The following is a 15,653-nucleotide window of genomic DNA, read 5'->3' on the forward strand; positions in this document are numbered from 1 at the left end:
TCTGCTTCTGCCAGCCTCCGCCAATCGCAGAGCTTAGCCCATGTGACATCACAGGTTCTGTTGCGGGAAATTAGGTGGTGGGTCGCATGACCATTCCCGTTTTTCCTAATTATGCAGCTTATTTGAGCGAAGTTTACGTTAAAAGTGGTGTCAGTATGATTCTAACGACACAATCTTTTGAATGAACCAAACTTGTGTTTTCTCTTCATGACTCCTTTAAGCAAAAAAGATGTGGAGTTGATTGTAAATAAAAAAAAACGTTGGATATATTTTTCTACTTCGTGTCTGCCGTAAAGTGTGTTCTGTGAAAACCAATGAATTGCCGAAAAGAACTTTATGCTTATTGACATGTAAGCTTTACTTCGTCAGTTAATTGAATTCAGTTAGAGATATTTCGCCTTTTGCAGAAATGTCGCTTCTTAGTGACGTTTGGTAAAGCTAACTGTTGTCAGGGCAAAACATGGAAAAGGTACTATTTTAAAAAGGACGTCGAGAAAATTAGGAAGTTTCGTCTTTGAGCGGCCTGAATTACTAGAGATTTGATTGATGGTAGGGTTTAACGCGCCGACGCAACGCAGGCGATGAGGCGCGCCGTAGTGGAGGGCTCCGGATTAATTTTGACCACCTGGGGATCTTTATCGTGCGCCGAAATCTCGTGCACACGGGCGTTTTTGCTTTTCGCCTCCATCAGAAAAGCGGCCGCCGCGGCCGGGAATCGAACCCGCGACCTCGTGCTCAGCAGCGCAATGCCTTAGCCACTGAGCCACCGCGGCGGGTCGAATTACTAGAGCCACTAAGTGACGTAGCTCCAATGCTGACCTTGCTTCTTTGGCTGGAAATAAAATAAGCGGTTTCATGATTTTTTTTATAAAATTCGGAAGAGTCAATCAAACTAAGCTTTAACGGAGGCTTATTCTATGCTAACAGCTCGCTGCAGACCGTTCACGCTCGTGGTTGACTACCAGCACTACCAGCGAGCAGCCGACGCAAGCGTGCGCAAACTACGATGCGCTTCGGCTGACCTGTTGAAGAAAGCAAAGCAATGAGCTGTAACGAACGGCTTTTACGCCCCACATTAGCGATCCTGAGCAACTACTGGAAAGTACTCTGGCCTAGATGTAGTCTGGACGCGGACAACTTGGCGGGTAGCAGGTAGTCTTTAATATTATCGCGCGCTAACGTCATGAGAACGCCGAAGAGGCGTTGGGAGAGGCGCCGTTGCACGCGACGAGCAGCGGCCGGGTAGAGCAAAATGCGGCGGTCCCGCCCTCTCGCGGCACGCCGGGAAACGGAGACGCCGGCGATGCGCGGCGCATGGGGAGAGTTTTACAACTGAACCTATCTAGTAACGTTGGGCGGCGCGGTAAGAGGTGGCAACATGGCGTCGGCACTGGCCGTGAAGCGGTGCAGGCAGTTCCAGTAAGTTCCAGCGACCGCTTCTAACCGCTCGCTGAAATGCCGCACGGGACGCAAGCGAAGATGCTCATGCAAGAAAAGAGCTAATAATGTGGGCGAAAAGTGGAATATAAACTGCCATCCACGCTGCTTGTGAAAGTGCCCATCAAAAAATACCGCGGTGGTAAGCCTAAACATCGCTGGCGCCTCTGGCGCGGCTAGCCGGCTCGGAGGTCGGAGCGCTTCGAATCTCCCGCCACTAGGTACGCGTCTCCCCATTGGTGCAAGTCGTCAGGCTCCTCCCACTGCCACTCGAAGAAGCCACCGCGAGCGCGGAATCGTCACAACGAGCACAAAAAAAAAAAAAAAAAAAAAAAAAACCTCACGCGCAACACCGATGTGCACGATTCGTGCGCAAAAACGGGCCATGCGGTTCACGATTAATAAAATCAAGTTGCCACGCGCGGATGGGGAGTCTGTCGCTATCTTCCGAGTTGCATCAAGCAAGGTCAGTTGTGGTTGTCAGGTACGCACAAACTAAAGGGTGCCTATTTTTTTTTCTTTGGGTGTCTACGTTGGAGGAGGGCAAGGACCAGTGCACATTTCATCCTTTCTTTTTTATTTTGCTACCCTAAAACAATACCTCAGCTGCGCCGGTCGATCAGCAGACCCGCCGAAAAACCGCACTATAAACGGTATTGTGCTTCGGCCAACTGCATCTTAAGCGGTATGCTTATGCATTGAGTTGTATGGGAGGCAAACCGGGGGTCGCAAAAACCCGCGTTATATCCGGTCCCGCACTATAAGCGGTTACGTTATAAATGGTCTACACTGTACTTCTTCAGAAAAATGTATGTTAAATTTCGTTTTAATCGCTCAATTGTAAGTTTGCGAGAGACTTTCCACAAAACATTGGAGGTTACCAGACAATCGAAAAGGAGAAAATCAATATGGAAAGTTCGAGGCATTTGTATTTGCAGCAATACAACTGTCACGACTTTTCAACTCGCACCTCCCCTTGAGCATGGAATGAATGAACTACTAACTAGAAAATTTATTTCCAAAGTATGATGATGATGATGATAGTTGGATGTTTATGGCGCAAGGCCAACTGGGGCAAAGAGCACCAAAACAATAGTCATATATGAGGGTGAAACCTTAACCACTAAGTAAAGTCAGCAAAAACAAAAGTAAAATCACAAAACGACAATGGGCATGGCTGGTGTATAGGGCCAGATTTCATTATGCATTATAGGAAATGAGGTTTAAAAACTTGACTTCTGACAAATACTCAAACACACGTTTCACTGAAACAAATGACTTCCAAAGTATGATTTCGCACTAAACCACACCACAGAAACCCTGGTCAACTAACAAACCGAAGAGACTGGCAATTACGAAAAAGTATCTTTTCCTTGGAGCAAAAGTGAAACAATCAGCTCACACTTAGGCGAAATGCCACACAGCAGATGAAGAGTGGCCTAAAAAGAGTACCCTACCACAGTGCCCCAGGCAAAATGCGCACTTATGAACCAATTCGCCCATCACACAGCTTTTGTGAGCCAGTTCCTTCTCAAATCGTTACGGCGCTGTGTGCAGTTAAAAACAACAAGAAGCAAAGCAAACGATAGTTCAGATAGTGCGAAGCAAGGTACTGATGAGGAAGCAGACTCCTGACAATGTAGACAATGTGAGAAGAAATGTTTGGAGAAGCCACTATGCGAGCGGCACAGCATCAGCCAGCAGTCACTACGCAGTCCTTTGTGCAACGGGGGTGGTTTGATCAATCCCTTATCACAATCGGGTCGTGTAAAAACAGCGAACATGCCTCAACCATGCTGCTGACGCCATTCTGGAAGCCCGCGAATGAAACAGAATGGTGGCAGTCAGCCAAACAGAGGGGGAAGATCAGAAGTCCAACACTTTTCTTTATCAGGGCACCAGTTGTAAGCATCAGGACATGGGAACGAACATGCCTGCAGCTGAGCACGCTTTCTCGTTTTCAACAGTTCGGTCTTCTCAAGAAAGTTCCCCCCTCCCACAGTTGTGGACAGAAACGAGAGAACGCACCCGCAGACACAGCGGTCGGCTGTTGTCGGCCCCATCGTAGCCAAAGTCCTCCAGTGTGGACCCCGCCGTCGGTGCCCAACCGTCTTCCACCTCCGGCCGCACTCCAGCCAGGGAGCACGGGACCGCCTGGTACGGCAGCAACATCATCCACGGGAGCACCGCGAGCAGCTGGTTCGTAGGAAAGCGGCCTGTGTCTCCATAGTCCGCAAAGAACACCACGGCCTCTTGGCCCTCGTTTAAGACTTCCCGGACTTGCGCACGGTACCACCTGCAGGACGTGGCAGGACGCACAAACATGGGGGGGATTTCCATTTTGGAGGAACCGGCAACGTGATCGTCACCACTAAGTGGGCATGCGTTTTTGTTGTGGCGCTTCTTACCTTCCATTCCAAAGAGGCCATCAAGGCGGAACCACCTTCAAGCAGCCTTGGTTGATGCTAACAATTCCAAATAACCCCAAAAGTGGTTGTGCACCCACTCTGGTGTGCTGATGAGCTTCACTGCTTTGCACTGCTGTCACTGTGCACATCTATTTATGGTTTTTGTGCAGGTTGAAGTGACTGGGTGTTGCATTGCTCGTTATCAAAAGTTGTTCCCCTTTCTGTTTCCCTTGTATAATATGTAGATAAGCCGGCTCTTTTTTGCATACATTTCGTCTCTAAAAATAGCATTAAACACTCTTCTTTGCTAAAAATGTAGGCTGTACACTTCCCCTCTTCAATGTACTTTCGGCCATGAGGGCAATTAAACAGAATGCAACGCTGGGAGAGCTCACTGGAGCACATGCATCTTTTCAATCCGCTACCTCCTCAACAGGGGTGCCGTGGCCTCACACCAGCATCTGCCACTGCACCCCGATATTTGGGGGGGGGGGGGAGGCTAGCATACTGTATAGTGGTGCCCCACCCTGTGCTTCTGGAGAACTTCCCGCATTTTGGTACCTCCACGCGAAGTGGCGCAGGCCGGTGCAGGTAGCTTGAGTGATAGCTTGTTGCCGCTGCACGAAATTGGACCCAGGTCCCAACCATGGCAGCTTAGCGTAATTACCCGATTCTAACGCGCATTTTTTTCCCGGAAAAATAGGCCGAAAAATCGCATGCGCGTTAGAATTGGATACGAAACCGAAACTGCCGAAACAGCGGAAATTTTGTCCCACCCATCGCCATCTCAAGATGGCGCCAAAGCTTCTAGAAACAATTTTTCGGACACAGGAAACACAGGCGCCTAGGCTTTTCTCTCGGCGTTCACACAAATCGTCAAATCGTTCCACTTGCGCGCATGATAACAGCAATGGTAGCAGCGGCTCTCACGCGTTCAAAACGAGCGGTCGGCTGAAGCGTGCGCCTCTGGAGAAGCTCGCGGGATGGGCGTGCGAGGCGTGGGCCACGATCTCATTGACCATGGTTGAACGTTCATTCAAAAGTGTGGCATCACGAACGCGCTTGACGGCACCAAGGACGAGATGTTGTGATCAGCGGAGAGCGACGAGGAGTGAGATGAGCGAGATTACTTCGAGAAATAAATCACCCGTTTCTCTCGCATTCATTTTTATTGCTCAATTTCCGTGCGCGTTACGATCAGAGGGGCAAGTTTTTTCGTTTTTTTTTGGCAGGAAAATTGGGTGCGCGTTAGAATCGGGTAAGTACGGTATATGAGAAAGGAGTTAATGATGTGATGGCGGGTTGCATTAAAAATTGCCATTTGCACCGCTTATGAGAGCAGCAATCGAATATCCGCTGCAGTGCTAAGCCGAACACATCTGTAGGTGGAACTGTAGGCAGACTGGCCGGCTGCTCCAAGCGCGTGTCTTGCTTCGAGCGTCACGCGTCGTTCTTTAGCCGCGGTAGCATTTGCACTCGCAGCGCCTGCGTCACGTCCACGGTCGCTTTTTAATTGAGCAGCTCACGAGATCAGTATGTGGGGGCATTCGGAGAAACTGCCGGCGATGCGGATTCGACAGTGCTATGGCAACTCTGCTCTGTGATATCCCTCCGATGGTCACGTGGTCAGCTTTGTTCACACAAAATACATCGTTTCGCTGCACCCACTGAAACCGAAACTGCGACTGGCCGCATTGAAGATGCCTCTAATTAAACAACCGTCGCAAGCTGAAGCAAATGAGGTTTATACAGGTGATAAAAAAAAAAGATGCAAAATTTTGTGTCAGTGCCCCCTTAATTAACCGAAGAGAAGGGACACTCGCCTGCCGATGCCTTCGAAGCGGGCCAGGCAGGCCCTCCCTTGCCACACCGACTGCAGCAGTGGCCTGGCCTGTCCCGTCTCCACCGCTCGCTGGATGTCGTCCTCCAGGGCCTCCAGGCTGGAAAGGAAGGAGCGGGCCCCTCAAGCACCGCAACGCTATTCCGGGCAAGTCAGAGTGGCGCAACAAACTGGAGGAAACACGACGCTGCTCCAGGGGTGAAGCAGCGTCAACGCACCGACTGCCCTTGACCATGCACTGGCACGTCTCGAGGGCAAGCCACTTGGAGTGATGAGCTTTGGGAGTAGGCCTGTGCGTGCCATCACACACGGAGTGCCACTGCCAGCACCGAGTGCAATGCTTGTGCCTCGATGCCCAATTAGGAAACTGCCGTGATTGCACTATCCAGCGTGTGCCCGTTTGTCAGTGCTCGTAGATGCCCCCTACACAGTGGGTGAATAGCAGGGCCGCACTCTGCTCTGCGCTCCCAGGAAACAAGGACATGTCAGTGAGCACTCCTCGTGGAGAAGGCCCTCCAAGGTAAGCGAGGACAAGCCACAGAAGAGGGACTTTGCTTTCAGCCCTCCCGAGGGGCTACCTGGGGTCTGGTGCAGGCATGTTGGCTAAGAGGGCCGCGAATCAGGGCCAACTTTTCGTGACCAAGTGCTACAACCCTACTCTCGCGAGAAATTCCTGAAGCCTGTTTTGTGAAGCTCTATAAACGGCATCTTTTGTGGCAGCCCCTGTATTTTCCAGTTTATAACAAACTTGCACTGAAGTTGGTGCAACGCAGCAGAGAGAGGACACCCACATGATGCCCTCGAAACAGCGAGGCATTGACCCTCAGGCCATTTATCACGCCCAAAACGCACAAGACTGAGGGCCCTTTCGGGGCATTAGTCCGTGAACATGGGGCTAGGCAGTGCTGTTTAGGAGTGCACGTTGGTGCTCAAGGTCAAAGATCCTTGTCCCGTTCGGAGGCCTGTTGAGGTGTGCGAGTCAGCGCCCATCCTTGCCAGTTTCTACTTCCGTCCTGTTCCTTGCGCAGTTTTATTCGCGGATCCTTGCCAACTCGCCCAGCTTTGCACTCTCACCTGTCCATCTTTCATTACGTCTCTTTTCAATAAACTTCAACTTCATCAATTAAACAAAACGGTGGCGTCCATATATACCACCACAACCACAAGCTGGAGAAGCCAGAAACCTCCAATCAAAATTACTGCCAATGACTCCTAATTGACCTTCAAATTTGGCAGAAAGAAAAAGTTCTTGGACCTTAACATATTGATATGACTCTTTATATTACCCCCAAAAAGATGCCTTCGCTGCAACGCACGTGTATGATGCGGTACAGCCGACATTACAGGGGCTCAATGCAAAGCTTGGTGTCTCCAAGCTGGCTTCCCCACGTAGGCTTGCAGTGAAGCCAACTCGCACTAAGAAGCACAGGTGTGGGTTTGGTGACACGGTACAGTAACTCCACAGCAAAACATTCAGCAGCATACTTTTGCAGCATAACTTGACCACAAGTGATGCTACGCAATATGTCACATTATAGAAAAGAACTTGGGAGCCCCCATAAACGTTTTACTTACTCACATGCACAGTGGCAATGAGAGATGCAGTAGACTCGGAGTAAGAGGAACTTGTTAAGACGAACAAGCCTCCTCCTCTCTTGTGACGGACGTGCACAATGCGACAAACATTCCTGCTAATACGAACAAATTTTCACAGTTCCTCCAAATTTCTTTCAACTCTATGTTTTAAGAACTGCTCTATGTTTTAAGAACTGCAAGACGGAAGTATACAAGACTGGTCACTGCTCGAGAAAGAAGAAAAAAGAAACAAAGTGAGCTGTAGAAAATCAGTGGGCAGTATATGTTTTATCAGGGGAAGCATGACAGCACTGGGCTGCTCTGAAGCCGCACTACCAGGCCTAGCTGCTACAAAGAAACCAGCTCCCTTCATTGCTGTGCCTGTTGCCGCTGCAACTGCGGCAACCGTGGCTGGTCACGAGAGAAGCGGTTTCCCGAAAAATGCCCGTGAACCTTGTGCAAGCAGCGTGCCCCATCTTGCCCGTTTCTGTACGCATCATGGTCTTCTGCTGCAAGCTTTGCCGACAGCTGTGGAGCTCGCACCAGGGGTGCTCAGTGCACTGCGTTTTGGGAGAGGTCGTTTCTGTCCCCTTCCAGGACCACGAGACTTACTCGGGAACACGGAGAATCTGGAGACGGTGCAGTGAGGTCAGGCTGCCACCAGCCAGGATACCACGACCAAAGTTCCAGAACACACAGACAAGGTCCTCGGGCACTCAAGCGTAAAGCCCATGCTTATCAAAGACTTCTTCACTGCTGCCACCACCTGGTGGCGCTAAACAGATGAACTTCAGTACAATGTACAGTTGGGTGAGTTGGCACTGGAACATCAATAAAAAAGGCACGAAAGAAGACAGAGACACAGATGAAGAGCATGTCTTTTCTTCCTGCCCTCTTCGTAATGGATTAACTTCCACGTACACGCACGAGAGGCCGTGACGACAGTGTCAATACAAGGTCGAGCACATGACCTGTAGGGTTGGTGTGCGTACAGCCCTGACAATGGCTGCTGCGTCCTCCTTGCTGCGCACTACGTTCGTGGGACCGGTCACCACAGTCGTGTGTGTGCATCCTTCTTGGCTTTCATTTCTCCGTCTTTTGACATGGATTACTCCGACGGTCAGAATGCAGCCACACTTCACATTGCAGCTTTCCGACGGTGCTTTTTTCTTTTTCTTTTTTTTTAATTCGAAAGTTTGCCCTGTGGCATAGATGAGTGCACTTACAGAAACAAAAACAAGTTAGTTTCGTGCATGAAATTTGGGAGTTCTCGGTACACGGGGTACATTCTCGGCATACGAACCCGATTCATGCCCTCTTTTCCTCTTTGCAGTGCCATTTCCGTTGGCGCCGACAACGGCGATGACAACTATCTGTACAATCCGTTTTCGCATTTCGTGCGACACCTAAGGATTTCTCTTTAAAACAAAAGCGCTCCCCTCTCTTCTCTTACCATGAGTCGAACTTGCGATTCCGTACATAGAAATGGGAGGGGGACTCCACGGTGCAGAGAAACACGTCCGTGTAGCCGGTCGTCTCCAGGAACGCACGGCTGGGCTGGGCAAGGCTGCTCTCCTTGCCTCTCGCCGACACTGAAAATCAGAGGGGCATGTGTCAGCGCCAAAGCCACCACATTTGCGCGAACACAACTCCTGTGCTCATTACGAGTGAAAAATCTGAAGCATAAAGCTCGGGTAATGAGCACCCGACAACAGGTGCCATGCCCGGGCAACCATTCACAACCAGCAATCACCCCAACAGCACAACACGGCTTCAGCAAAAGCACAAACAAAAACTGAACGCAACACTTTCTCGTTAGAAACGCCTACAGTGCCAAACGTGGCATAACCGCCGAGGTATACGCTGACAGATTTTCTGCGTTCTCTCTTCCGCGTAACCGAGCAAACGAAGCAGCCAAGGCAGAAAGAAAGCCGAGAAGAGCATCTGCGAAACTTTGAACGGGAGGGCAGCACGCACAGCTGCGGCGTAACCTCTCTCACTCCTTCCCCCTTGCACTTTCCCCAGGCGCTGCTCCGTTGGCAACTCATCTGAACCACGTGACATTTGCGTGGGACGTTCAAACACGATTCGCCACAATGCGCTGGCTGGTGGCAGCAATGCACCGCGAGATAACAGCAGAGTAGTAGCACATGCCGCCGTGCATTCACTGATCATACAATCACTTCCTGAGACGCAGCAGCTACGTGCCATGACCGAGAAGACTGGAGTGCACACTGCGCACAAATTTCGCATTAGGCAGTCTAGTCATCGTCAGTGTTTTTTTTTTTTTTTTTTTTTTTTTTTGCCACCTTGATCAACGCTTGCTGGTTTACGACTCATGAAACAGCTGACCACAATAAGTCTGCTCGCACAGCGTACGCGAAAAATGGCCCACCCCATTTCCCGCTGCTTTGGGCACTAACAGCACTCCTCGTGGCTTCCATTACATCCCACTACAGTGCTTTGCGGCCCCCAGGAAGGGGCATAACTATAAAAGCCCCTGTTCCAACGCACTCGCAGCAGCCTGCCAGCTGGTTTACATCAAAGCGTACCCTGTCGTAGCAGATATGATTGGTGCAATCCCCAAGGAAAAGTTTGGCAGGGCAGTACAGAAATGTTTGTTTGAGAAAACACACGGAGGTAATGATTCACACAATCATGGCAACAATACACGTACAGACAGCGACGTTTCACACTAAGAATGGAAACGACGAGCACTTCATTATTAGACAGTGTTGCAATCAAGCACTGCCCTAGGAAAAAAGAAATCTTGAAACAGTTTGCCTTTGTTTGGAAAGGGGTTGCTATAGTAGCATACCCAAGAAAAAAAAAACTATAGCCAAAAGATTTACGCTGTAACACCCACTAACTAAGTAAAAAAACTACAGCCCTGACACTCCGTTTCTTGCCGATAATGAGGGCAAATGTGCTCTGGATAAGAGAATACGGAACCATAACTGAAGCTGAAGTGCTACAAAAGCTACTATAAATGAATCGAGGAGCCCTTCTCTGCATGCTTTCAATACGCTGATGACATTTTGATGGTTTCCTCCGGTTCACACGTTCATCGGCCACTGCATCGTTGCAGACTGCAGTAACTCGTGCAATGGACTGGTTTGCTGCTAATTTAATTACGCTTAGTATTGTTAAAACGCAACTTCAGTGCTTCCACAATCCGTTAAAAAATGTAGTGCTTAATTACCCGTTAATTCTGCACACGTCTTCATGTTCTTATTGTACGTGCAAACTGGTAAAGTATGTTTCGTCTGTAAAATATATTGGACTAATTTTTGACAATGACCTGACATGAAATTCTCATTTAGCATACATCTGTAAAAAGCTGTGCGCGCTTTCGTGCATTTTGCACAACTTGCGTTACTTTATGCCTTTATCAGTGCAGAAGATTGTTTTGCATGCGTTGGCCTAGTGTTCTTTGTTACAGCCTTACAGTGTATGGTCACTGCGCAGCTCGATGGCAGCAGAGGCTGAACTCCATTCTAAGCTTTCTGCTAAAAAATGTAGCCTACAATGAAAGCCTCCCCTGAAGTGCAAATATTTTCACACCGTTACAATTGCCCAATTTTACTATGCTGTTAATGAATAAGTGTTAAAGCATTTTTGGACGAGTGACTACACAGAAAAATACATTCCTACGCATAGCCTTAGACCAAGAGATCTGTATCGGGTACCACGGTGTCTTACAAGGTATGGTAAAAGAATGCGGTGCTACTATGTTCCATCATCCTTCAATAAACTGCCACCCAGTGTATCTGAAGTGAACAGTCATTGTAATCTGAAAAATCGCCTCCGTGCATTTTGCTGTGAAGTTGCCTAACTCTGCTTGCCGCTGATGCCCACCTCTGTTGGCTTGTTTTCTCAGATTCCCGTCACTCTGTGGAAGAGTGTAGCCTGTAATGGTTTTACAGTTCACCATGTTTTGTATTCGAACTCGGGGTGATACTGTACCATCTTGAATAGCCGATTCTGTTACTTTTTTATGTTCGGCTATGGGCACGGGTTTCCGCTGCCTGCCAGGCGCTGCCCTTCAAGCCTACTGTGGCTTTGGCAGGCCTGTGACTTTGTAGTTTTCTGTTCCGAGTAATAAAAGTATTATTATTACTACTATTTTATTTCTATTTGGCGTTAATGAATTGTGATTCTCGTTCATTACGTTGTGGGCTTACCGGGTCTAGCTACGGGATAACAAACGACCCCGGCTAGCCTCGTTAGAGACGTTGAGCGACGATGTCAGCTCGACGCCCGGAAATGACCCATCCAAAATGCCCCAGAGAGGTACGCGGCGTCCACAAGGGAGACGCCGCGACGGGTTCGACTCACCGACACAGGCGACGACAGGCTCCAAGGGGCCGGGACGAACCAAGGGGGTTTATTGGCCCAGTGGTACAGTGCATAATAACGCCAAGGCCGGGTTAAGAACTACACTGTACCGACGCGCGTCCGATCGGGGCCAAACAGCGCCCGACCGGCCGGCGCGGCGGGGAGGAGACGAGCCGGCCGGGGGCATGGAGCGCCCCGGTATCCGACTCCCTTCTCCTGGACGTGGGCGGCGAGGGTGCGATACGAGCCGCGACCCCTCGCGTTCCCTATACCCTATCCTCCATCTCCTCTCTGAGTCCCTGGAGCCAGAGAGGCATCCAGAGAGCTCGCGAGAGAGCCCACCGAGACCCGAGAGCAGAGAGAGAGAGCTCCGAAACGGGCGCGTCCGGTTTTAAGGCGCTGAGGAGAGGAGGCAGGTTCCCGGGCGAGGAGGAGCGACAGCGGCGGCGGGACAGTCGGTGCCCGCCGGCGCGTCGGCCCGCGAGGTTGACGTCACGTGCGCGGGAAAGCGCGCTCGTTCGAACATCGCGCTCGCGGGAGGAGGAAAGGGGATCAAGCGGATCCCCACATCCCCCCCTCCTCAAGACCGAGCCCGGTCTGAAGGACCGGCTCGACAACAGCAGGCACCGCACATACCCTACGAGCTTACAACGGGTCCCCAGCCCAAGAAGTCCGCAAATGTCCGCACGTTGGAGTCCACGCCGACACACACACGCCCACACTTCGAAGACACGCCGTTCCAAAGTTCGACACGACGCCAGAGTGGTCGGCACGAGCAGGGGCCGTCTAGATGACTCGTCAGGACACCGGAGAGCCAGGCCCAAGACCGCCAGACCGCGGGGCAGGTTCACGCCGGACGCTCGAGCAACAGGCTCGAGGGTTGAAGCCGCCAGGCGTAGCTCGACCAGCTGCAGCAGGAGAGGGCCACCGGAGGTGGAAGGTAGCCGCAGCTGCAGGGTGGCGTACCGGCTGAAGGTCCCGAAGAAGCACCCAGGCCGCGCTCGTCGAAGGCGCCAAGGAGGGGAGCCGCGGCGAGCGACGCCGCACGAGGCATCGTGAGGGAGTGCCCCGAGAAAGCGCCGGAGCGCCCGAGCTGCAGAGGCGTGCCATGGCCATGGCGAGTGGCGACGTTGAAGCCGCCGGTCGGTGCAGGAGGCGTGTGGCAAGGGCGGTGTGTGGTGCGGCAACTGAAGACTGAAGAACACCGGGCTGGGGACCGAGCCAAGGAACAGTGCTGCAAAAAGGGAGACGGAAGGCGAAACCCAAAACTACCTGCCGGGAACAGCGATAGGGGCGTGCAAAGGCTCGGGCCGAAAAAAGCGGCCGTAACGCCGGTGCCGCGAGAAACTGGGGAGAGCTAACGGCTGCGTAGTGCGTAACAGCGGTCGCACGGAAGGTAGCCGGCATTCCCCGTTTCGCTTCGTCGGCGGCCATCCTCCCCCCCTTCCAAAGCGTCGCTATCGGCGACGAAGGCATGGAGGGAAGAATACTGGAACGAAGGGCGTGAGGCCCGCGTCGTTCCCTAGGCCGCCGATTGAGTGGCGTGCCCTTCTCCCGCGGTGTCTCTCCGACATCCGCCATGAGAGAGGGTTCACCTGCCGTGTCACGTGGGCTATTGGGCCAATTGGTGTGCCCGTCGCCTGACGTGACGCGCTTTCGCCCGCCACGGAGAAGAGGGGGAAAACTCGCTGCCCAGTCGGGCGTCGCGAAGCAACGTCTCCGTGGCTGCGGCGTTGGCGCTCGCTGGCGCTCGGTAGGGTTGGACATGGGGCGGAAACGTCGCCCCGCGCCAACGCTGCGCTCGGACGTGAGGACGCATGATCAGGCCCGCGGAAAAAGCCAAACGGGTGAATATCGCGGTCCTTCGTCCTCATCGCGCATGCCTAGTGCTTCCGCAGGGCGAAAATGTCGCCGATCCGCGAAGCAAACAGCGGCAGCCCGAAAGGAACCGACGACTACGGCTACCGGGGTGGAGTCCCCAAGTGTACGCCGCATTTTGCCGTGGTTGCGCCTCTCGATTGGGTGCATGAAGTGGGATAACTTGCGTGATCCGGACTTCGCGCTGTGGCATGCGCGGCACGAGCGAGAAGAAAAAAGCCTCCTCGCTGTGTGCGCGGCCGGACTATTTCGCAGAGTGACTCAACTTCGTAAAAGTCTTACGGTCGCTCGCTTATCCGGCCTGTCGCGAGTCGGGGAAGCCCAACGCGGCCTCCCTAGACTGCGGCAAATCGTCACCCTAGATGCGCCTCTCGGGGCATTGTCGGGTGAGATTTTATCGGCAGAACTCCCATCCGTTCCTTGCAAGCACGGGTCCGAGACAAAAAATAAAAAACGCGCTTGCAGCAGCCTGGCTGCATAGCGCACGGGACCTACCGCAACACGAGCGGTCATCAGCCTCCGGCGACAGCGTCGCCCGCTCCATCTCGGAGCGCGACTCACACAGAGCCAAACGACGTACTATTTACATATTTACAAACGGACCTTACTGCTGCGTTCGGAGGAGGTTTGTTCTGCCAAAGGCGATGCCGGCGGACCGCATGTGGGGTACCGCGGGTACGCTTTTCGTCTAGGGATTGCCAAATCGTGGCTGTGCTCCTTTCGACGATCGCACCGACGAACACATTCGAGCACGTGGTCGCATGTTCCGTCAGGTGCGGCGCGCGTCAGGAACTCCGGGTTAGCGACGGGGGCTAATATCCGCCGCCACGTTCGCGTTTCCCTTCCTTTCGCGCAACGGCAAGAGCGAGGATAGTGGAGATCAACTCGCTACATGCTTGGCCAGGTCGTGGAGCGGCACAACTTCGTAAAGTCTTGCGGCCACTCGCCCAGCCGCCCGCGAGTCACGGAAGTATCGTATACCTTCCTCAAACTGCGGGTGCTCACCACCGTGAAACTCTCAGGGGGAATTTCCTTCGGTGGGATAAACTTCAGCGAGAGACATTGAGCATGTAGCAGATACGAATCCGAGAAATAAAAAAAAACACGCCTGCAGCAGTACGAGCTGCAAAGCGCTCGAGGCTGACCACAATACCAGCGGTTAGTAGCCTCCGGCGACCGCGTCGCCCGCTCACACAGAGCACGACTCACACAGAGCCAGTTAGAATCATATTTACAACACGGATCGTTCTGATCACCGGGCACCTGCTCGTCTCTGCTGGATGCAATACCGGCTGACAATGGGTCTGCTCGGTATGCGATATCGCCCGGGAATTGCAACGTTTGCACGCTTAATGCATTCCCTTCGGGGCTCGCACCAACTGGCCGGCGTTCAGCACGTGGCTACGGGGCCGGTCGGGTGCTAGGCGCGTTAGGAACATTCAAGCGGCCACGGGGGCTCACGTAATGTGTCCGCCACCACGTGGTGCTACCGCTCCCATTGCGCGCGGTGACGTTTTCACGGGCGCAGCTTATATGGCCAGCACGCGTGGTTCGCGTATCCGCTTAAGCCAGCTGAATGCCACGTGGTCCGTCTCCACTACGAACGAACTTTCGTCGACGAAACGGTCAAACTCGTTCAGAACGTGTGGCCCGATCTCTAAGTAGTCCGTAGCACTACGCGGCGAGCGGGCCGCCGTGCTTTGGAAACACGAGATCGTAAGGCAAGCTATGCCTGGGAAACAGAGTGCTCCCCAGTGGGCCTAGCTGCGGACTCAGCGCACTGCATCTCACGCGCGCCGGGCAAGATCGACAACAAAGCGTCGTACAATGCCTGCGCGGGGATGTGCTATGCGGTCCCGGCCGTGTCGTGGAGGCAAAACGCGCTCTTTTGCGACAGGGCCTTGGCGTCCGCGCGTGCGATGATGCACTCGGTAGGACGAATGCGCGTTATCGTCGTCGGAGCAGGATGCTCCCCGACGAGGCGCAAGGGGCTCCTTGGCGAAACGCAAACTTGGCCACAAAAGCCGTTTGTCGTCTGCACGTGGAGATACATTGGCCGCAGGCTAACGTCGTCCGAGCAAGAGGTGTTCTCGTTTCCGACGTAGCGAGCGTATGGCTCTGCTCCAGGTTCATATCGTACGTCAAGTTAGCAGGCTCGGGATCGCCACTACGTTGAG

The 15,653-nt window shown here is 52.6% G+C and overlaps 1 protein-coding gene across 2 annotated transcripts in view; it reads right to left on the reverse strand.

Moving 5' to 3' along the window:
- The window catches only part of LOC144165230 (putative ATP-dependent RNA helicase TDRD12), a 146,491-nt gene that overhangs the window by 43,483 nt on the left and 87,355 nt on the right, over positions 1 to 15,653 (reverse strand). For both annotated transcript variants that reach the window (XM_077695349.1, XM_077695348.1), the window contains exons 21-23: positions 8,714 to 8,852; positions 5,669 to 5,785; positions 3,466 to 3,733 (exon numbers count right to left, since the gene is read on the reverse strand). In XM_077695349.1, coding sequence (XP_077551475.1) covers positions 3,466 to 3,733; positions 5,669 to 5,785; positions 8,714 to 8,852 — 524 coding nt within the window. The remainder of the gene's footprint in view (positions 1 to 3,465; positions 3,734 to 5,668; positions 5,786 to 8,713; positions 8,853 to 15,653) is intronic.

The sequence above is a fragment of the Haemaphysalis longicornis genome, unplaced genomic scaffold (assembly GCF_048455015.1).
Source record: "Haemaphysalis longicornis isolate Haplotype H1 unplaced genomic scaffold, Haemaphysalis longicornis Haplotype H1 scaffold_14, whole genome shotgun sequence".
Classification (NCBI taxonomy): domain Eukaryota; kingdom Metazoa; phylum Arthropoda; class Arachnida; order Ixodida; family Ixodidae; genus Haemaphysalis; species Haemaphysalis longicornis.